The 7,963-nt window shown below is 34.8% G+C and overlaps 1 protein-coding gene across 6 annotated transcripts in view; it reads left to right on the forward strand.

Moving 5' to 3' along the window:
• Kdm6a (lysine demethylase 6A) overlaps positions 1 to 7,963 on the forward strand; it is a 201,215-nt gene that overhangs the window by 108,654 nt on the left and 84,598 nt on the right. For all 6 annotated transcript variants that reach the window (XM_010628373.3, XM_010628377.3, XM_010628376.3 and 3 more), the window contains exon 5: positions 5,827 to 5,947. In XM_010628373.3, the coding sequence (XP_010626675.1) occupies positions 5,909 to 5,947 (39 nt within the window). In that variant the 5' untranslated portion in view covers positions 5,827 to 5,908. The remainder of the gene's footprint in view (positions 1 to 5,826; positions 5,948 to 7,963) is intronic.

A 7,963-nucleotide genomic window follows, 5' to 3' on the forward strand; every position in this document is an offset into this window, starting at 1 on the left:
AAAAAAAAAAAAAAAAAAGAAAAAAAAAAAAAACAGCTGATGTTAATTAACATGTACACTTCTATTAAAAAAAAAAACCTAGGAGATGAAGCTAAGGCAGTTCTGATACAGTTATACTTACCATTGATAAGATTGCCAGAGAAAATTTGAAAGGGCTTTGATTAATTAAGCTTCAGGAAAATTATGGAAAAAAGTATAAATCTTGTAACAAGGAAGGGAAAAAATGTGTCTCACTGTTTGTAGTGATTGAATGAAAACTGTCTAGAAAGGACAAAAGAGCTGTAAATAACCCAGCATATGAGCTTTCTAACTTAGCCTCAAATTTAAGGTCCTTTCTGATTTAACCTCAAGTGATCCTGCTCACTCAGCTGTTGTTCCTCTAAATCCATTCTTTGTGCTTTTCACACTGTATTTCCCTAAAAATATCTTTAGCATTTTTTTAATCCCTTTGACTTTCTTTGTGCCGTTTACTGTTTGATCTGCTTTCTCTTCCACTCTACCTTTAAAAATGTTACTACCTCTTTATTTCATCAAATATTTTGTTTTATTGAAAAAGAACCTCTAAATTCCTGATGTATGTGTGGAAGCATGTATGTATTGTGTGTATATATGTTATTACAGATTTAGAGCTAGAATATTCTTTTTAATTAGTATGAAATTGTGTGGAATTAGTTCATTTAACCCTTCATGTATTCTTGAGGGAAATTTCTAGACACGCCTTTATTAATCCCTGAGAATTTAAAGTTTCTCCAAGCCCTTTTCCAGATATACCAAAAATGTGTTAGGAACATTTAGCTAATGTTACTACTTTTACTATAGTGGAGGGTTGGTTGGCTTTCTAGAAATGTTATTAAAAATTGCAATTGTTTTATTATACATTCAGTAGATGTGTATTTTTTTGGAAAGAGGTTTTTCTTATTTTTCTTTTTAAATTGTTAATGAGAAATTTAAAAAACTTTAAATTGAAAAATCTGTAGAAATAATATTGGTGAAATAAATACTTTTTAGATAATAATTTAAAATGCCAATTATATCATTCATAGCAATGCTGGATTACTTTTTTGTTGCAGTAGAGAGTATGCTGTAAATTTTCAAAACAACCAGCCTGAACTTTTCCAGTCATGTATTATAAATGTATTTTATAGATTTTGGTAGCCATTTCTCTCACTAGAAAATTCTGTCAGAATTCTGAAGTCAGAACACATTACATGTGTTGATGACTTACTGTAGTTTGTGCTGGAGAAATTGTGTTCTGGCTGCATGGATTATAGTAAGATATAAATGCAATAAAAGGAAAACTGAAATGAGATTGTAGTCTTTCTTGAATGGTGTTTTAGTTACTTTTCTCTCATTGCTGAGACAAAATACCCAACATCTAAGGTTAAAAGAGGAAAGATTTATTTAGTTCACAGTTCATAGAGGTTTCAGTTCATAATTCGCTGGCTCCAAGGCAGGGTGGCATGGCAGTGGAGAAACAGTTCATGGCAGGTAGATGTAGCAGAGCAGTGAAGCAAAGCAGTAAGTGACAAGCGATCCCAGCAGCCTTCTTTCTATCCATTATATTCCGTCCAGGCTACCTAACCCTAGCGTTCACACTCAGGGAGGGACCTCCCATTATCCACTCCCAGTACTATGCCAAATCAATCAGTAGACTTGAACCCAGCATCACATTCTAGATCCACCCACCTCTGAAAAGCCCCACCTGTATGTTCATGATGAGGCTTTTGGAGGGACACCTAGACACAAGCCATAACAAGTGGTACTTGTTTTCTCTGCCCTACATCCCCCCAACCCTTAGTTGTTTTATTTTCCTAGGATGGGTAAAACTGAAGGAGCATACAGGAGAGAAAGATGCGTAAAAGTTTAGAAGAAAAATGAGCTTAGGCATTTGAATAATTATTTTATGTTAGAAGAGAGAAACTGATCAGTAAAGAGACTATAGAGTACCTCCTCTGCAGTAAGAAGCCCTGTCGATTAATTACCATCAGTTAATACCTGTTAAACCTTTGCTATATTATTTAGAGTATTAAAAATAAAAGGAATGTAGTGCTCGCTTCAGCAGCACATATACTAAAAATAAAAGGAATGTGGACCTTAAGACGTAGACTTAGAAATGCTAGCTATAGAATACCAGTAGGTAGAAAATAAAGTAACTTACAGAGTGGACCTAACTCCTGATTAACACTAAGTAAAAAATAGTTGATACTAAGGTTGGGTGATCAGTCTTGAAGATAATAGTAGATTTAGAAGGAAGCTGAAGAGTGAAAATACTCCACATCAGGAGAAACAGGAAGGAGAAGCAGTAAAGAGAAGAGTGCCAATATTTGCATAAAGAAATTCCTGATAAGCCAATTCACACCTGAGGAGGAGCATTGTTAGAGCATAACTGGGAATAATGGAGTTATACAGTGTTGTAGTCAGGGTTTTGGCAAGGGAATACATTTACTGTAGGACACATAATTTATAAGATTATTTTATGATACGTACCCAAAAAGTCAAATGAAAAGGAGTACAGGAGATATTAACCACACACTGGAGGCCCAAAGGATACAGCCAAAGGCCTGGATCCGAGCAGTGTCCCACACAAGTTCAGCTAAAGGCTTAAGAGTTCAAGGCTGTGTCTTTCATGAGGCCAGCCAGTGGCCTCTTAAGCCTATGGTAATGTCTCATGCTTGTCAGTGTTGAGGTTCTACACCTGGAAGGCCCAAAGGCCGGTGGTGGAAGCCAGAAAACCTATGCCAGAGAGATGAAGTATTGGTGTCACGAAGCTGAGGGATCCACATTGGAGCCAGGAAGTGATGCTCGGTGAAGATCAGAGCTCCCCTGATGAAAACAGCAGTCATTCCCAGAGACAGTGAGGTCCCAGCTCCTCCTCTGATGAAACAGACCAGTTTGCCTCAGGAAAGACATCCACAGCAAGCTTCTCTTAGAAAATCAACAGGCCAAGATCTTCTCCAGCTCTCTTTTTATGGCGTTTGGTAACAATCCTCAGGTGGATCCTCCACATCCAGACCACGCTGATTCAGTTGAGCTGGGCATTGCAAGTTGACTATTAGTTAATCCACTACATACAGGTATTGCTCACAGATCTCACAACAACATGAATATATGATTACGTTTTTAATATGGTGGTTATTAGGCAGTCACAAAAGTCATCTGTCAATTAATGCAAACCAGAGCAGAGTGAAGAAAGTCCTTAAAGAGTTTATTTTGGAAATATACTAATGAAATACTGAAAATTGGGCCTATAAGGTAATGGATTTGAATTAGCTTATTGTCCTGAGCAATTTTAAACATCCTTAAAAAGTAAATTTAAGCCCAGCCTGTGTGTGTTTGGAATGTTTCTTTTAATGAGTTAACAGTCCTACACATGCGCACACACGTGCATGCACACACCCTTATACCTGTGTTAACATATGTTGAGAATATGTTAGCCCCCCCATCGTATTGTGAATCAAATGAAAGAGGTACCTGTACTAAAGGCATTGTTGGAGTAAGACGTCCACAAATACTGTGTTAGAGCAAAAGTGGAATAGAAACTGAGACTGAATAAGAACTATTTCTCCTGAGGGGTTGTTATTGATGTCCTGTGTTCCCTGTCCCTCTTTCTGCTATCCCTTTTGTTGTATCTTTTTTCTTTCCTAACTTCACTTTATTCCTTCTTTCCCTTGCTGTTTTTCACTTTTCTTTTATATCTATGAATCTGGCCACCTGGATTTTTTATTGGCACATGTGGACATTGCTCAGTTTTTACCCATTTATGCATTAGTTTTCTGAATTATAGCATAGGATAAGGTTCATTAGAACATTATGAAGCATTATTCACAAATTTTACAGCTACAAAATATAGAGTCCGCAGATCATAGGTGTACATTGAAACATGATAATGTAAAGTAAGCATATAACAGTCACCTGAGTCAAGAAATAAAACATTGCCATCACCCCAGAAGCTTCCAAAAGCTCCCCTCATACCCTTTGCCAGTCACATCATACGATCATTTATTGCTGCAGTTGTTCTTTCTCCTAACCTTTTTTGCAGAGGGTGCTGAGAATTAACCACAAGTCTTCATGCATGCTTAGCATGTACTCTACCTCTGAGCTATATTCCCAGCCCTCTTCCTAGCCTTTTTTGATGCTTCCCTCCCCCAAACACCTATGTTGTATCCTGCCATGTGTGTGCAATAGTTGAAATAGTAAGCCACCTTTGAATGAGAATGGTAGTTTGCCCCAATTCTTTTCTGTCAGTTGTTTGACCTCCTCTCCTGCCTTAAAGCCTGTGCACATCAGATAAGAAAACACATGTGTATACCCTGCCCACTTAAAAAAACAATCTAAGAGATTATTGTACAAGTTTTCTTCAAGAAATAAACTAAGTACTATCATAAACAGGTGTGAACGTGTCTGATGTTAGACCTATACTCCACCCCCATCCCTCATAAACAGTGTCTTTTAGTATTAATTTCATAATATATATTATTTAATATCAATTTAGTATTGATTATATAATATATATTTTATAATATATATTATACACACATCTTTTATTGGAAGTAGAAAATACATGAATTTATTTTCTTCTATTTTGTGGTATGATGTATAAAAAAACTAGTTTTTTTATTTTGGAAGAATCTTAAGGTTCAAAATAGCCACCTTAAGATGTATAGAGGTACAGCTAGTTGTTAAAAAGCTTTACCAAGGGGCTGGGGATTTAGCTCAGTGGTTCTGCCACCTGCCTCGCAAGTACAAGGACCCGAGTCTGATCCCCGTTACCAAAAATAAAAAAACCTTTACGAGAAATATATTAGCTTGCGCTTAGCAGAAACTTTAAATCATGTAAGGATTTAAAATGATTTCTAGTATACGGTTACATCTGATATCATAATTTTAAATTTTAAAGTAGACATTTTTCTTTGTCATTTAATATTCATTGCTGAGTAGGTTATACATTCACATGATTATGTTAAGCAGTATAAAAGTTTAACTGGTGAAAAATATACCTTTACCTCTACTTTTCAATTTGTTCTCCTGATAATCAAAACCCTTTATAAAAAATTGTGAATAAATTTGAAGCAAAAATAGACCAAGGAAAGTGAAATGGAATAAACCCAGTGATGGACTCACATGAATATGGACATTTGATTTAGGACAGAGTAGCACTGTTGGGCAAAAAAAAGTAATGCTGTTGGAGTAAGGAGTATCTTTTCTTCCAGTGATACAGGAACTATTGGATATTAGTTTTGGAAAATATGCAAATTGACCCCTACCTCACACAGTATAAAAGATCATATACAGTTGGATTATAAATTTAAATGTGCAAGAAAAAATAATAAAGTTTTTAAAAGATTTAATTTTATGGAATAGACTAGAAACATTTTCTCGAGGAGGGATTAATCTCTCCTGTCTGTTCTCCTTTTCTCTCCCTCCTCAAATTCCAAAACTAGTGAAATCAGTTATTTATAGTGCGAATTTTATTAAACCATGGTATAATGTTTGTTCAAATAATGATCTTCTGGGCTGGGGATTTGATTTAGCCCAGTGGTGCCGCCGCCTGCCTTGCAAGCGTAAGGTTCCAAGTTTGATCCTCAGTACCCCCCCACACAAAAGATCTCCCAACAACTTTTATATGAAATTCGATTATATATATTTAATTATATGAAAGGCCCAAATGTGCCTTTCTAGTTTTTTTATTGTTTATTTACATTGTTTTAATAAAACTCAACATTACCTTTAAAACCGTATTGCATAAAAGAAGTTTTACTGTACTACCACTCAGAAATTCATGCACGTTTTAAAAAGTTAAGATATCTTATGTCTATATTCTTTCAGGGCAATTAAAGCATTTCAGGAGGTGCTTTATGTTGATCCCAGCTTTTGTCGAGCCAAGGAAATTCATTTACGACTTGGGCTTATGTTCAAAGTGAACACAGACTATGAGTCTAGTTTAAAGGTAGGTTGTTGGGTTTTTTTCAAGATACAATGTTTCATTTTTGTGGGTTTTTTTGTTTGTTTCTGTTGTCCTTACATATTAGAGCATTGAAAAATGTTGAAATTTATATTGGCACTTTAAAAAGAAAATTTGAAAATACAGGTGATGGAGCTGTTTCATTAAATATGAACAAAAGATACATAAAATTGGGTTTCAGGATACAAAGTAGTTATGATGCTAAGATTTTCATGGTAACTAGTTACACAAACTTTCATTTTATTTTTAAAAGTTTTGACTAAAGTTTATTTTCTGGAAAGGGTGAAGGTTTCAATTTCTATTTGGACATCCACCCCACTCCGGTATGTGATAAGCTACAATAGTGGCCCGAAACAGCTACTTAATGATGCTGTTTCTGTGATCTTATCATTGGCCATATCTTTGTATAGTAAAAATCTGTCCACCTCTACCAGCAGAGCATGTGTTACGTCTAAATTACAAAAAAAAAAAGTATCATCACAGCATTTGCATTGCCTTACTGTTTGTGAGTATAAGCATTGTTGGGAAAAGATAGTATGTTGCTAGTTATGCATCTCACTTCCTACCGAAATTTGGTATTTTTCCAATTTTCTGTTGAGTTTCTTGTGATGTCTCTGCCTACACTTTAGATCTCACTGGGCTTTTCATGAAAATAGTGCTTCCTTGCATGACAAAGAATTGCAATTTGAAAACATCTAGTTTTACTTTTTGTGTTTATGAATATTTATAATGGTTTCTGTGTTCTACACCTCTCCATTATATATTCTTTTGATTCTAAAGGTGAGAAGGCAAAAGGGATATAAAGAATAACTTTACAATGAGTTGTAACTTGAACTCACAAATAAACTACTAATTCGTTTAAAGAAAACTACATAGTGTCTACTTGTTATAAATTTTAAAGTAGAAAATCTTGTAACTACTATTTTATATAAGATTGAATGATAGAAATAGAAGTACATTGCAAAAAATTTAGATGATAGTGGTCAAAGGTAAGTGCAGTTGAGGAATAGGTCCCCAGGGTAATGTGTAAGAAGCATGAGAAGAAAGGATACCTGGAAGGTTCCAGTTTTCTTTATTCTTAGAGCAACAGTTTTCAAACTATACTGTGGTATATAAGTGGATTTGAAATGGAAAAGAAGTTCAGATATGTCACCTTACGTATTTCGACACTTCTTGCACAGTCACAGTTTCTATTAGTTATCACAAACTTTTAAGATGTCCTAGAGTACAACATAAACTTACTTGAACATTTCACAACTTTGTCAAAAGAAGCCTACTATATTATGTTACAGAAGGATTTTTGGTAGCAGTTTGATAAATGTTGCTGAGGAAATATATTTGAGGGGAAAAATAATCGGATGTATCCCAAATTAATTCTGTGGATGCAAATCTCTTTTCATGATGGTGGCAATATTAAAGAAGATTTTGACCTTTTAATAAGGGGGAACAGTGCTCCATGGCTAATGGAAAGTATTCCTGTTGTACTTATGTACAACTTAAATATTTCTGTATAGTATTTTTATTTGTTCAGTTATAAGTTGAAGTCTAACAAATCTTTAAGTCATATTGATGTTAGCAAAATTGATTTAAATAAGAACAGCCTTCTTTGGGGGGTGTAGAGGTTTTTCCTTTATTTTAAATACTGGGTAGCATTCTGTTACGTTTCCTTTGTGTGAACATAGGAAAGATTAAAGACTCCTTGATATTTCTCTTCCCCATTGTGTAACGTTTCTTTTGATTTAAATCTCATACTGACATTGGCTTTTAAAGCCTTCTTTGTCCAGTATTTGTTTTTTTAAGGGTAATTTTAGGTATCAACATTTTTTTTTCTTTGTTTTAAAATATCTTTTTTTTTCTTTTTATTGAGTTTATTGGTACAGTCTAGGTATACAAATACAGTTACATTCATTATTGGGATCCTGTACCTTTACATAATAGGTCTTGATTCTCATTTTTTCCCCTTGTCCCTGCCCTCCCTTCACCCCCTCCTCCCCTCCCCAT

This window comes from Fukomys damarensis, unplaced genomic scaffold (assembly GCF_012274545.1).
Source record: "Fukomys damarensis isolate Sample0158 unplaced genomic scaffold, DMR_v1.0_HiC HiC_scaffold_39, whole genome shotgun sequence".
Taxonomy (NCBI): domain Eukaryota; kingdom Metazoa; phylum Chordata; class Mammalia; order Rodentia; family Bathyergidae; genus Fukomys; species Fukomys damarensis.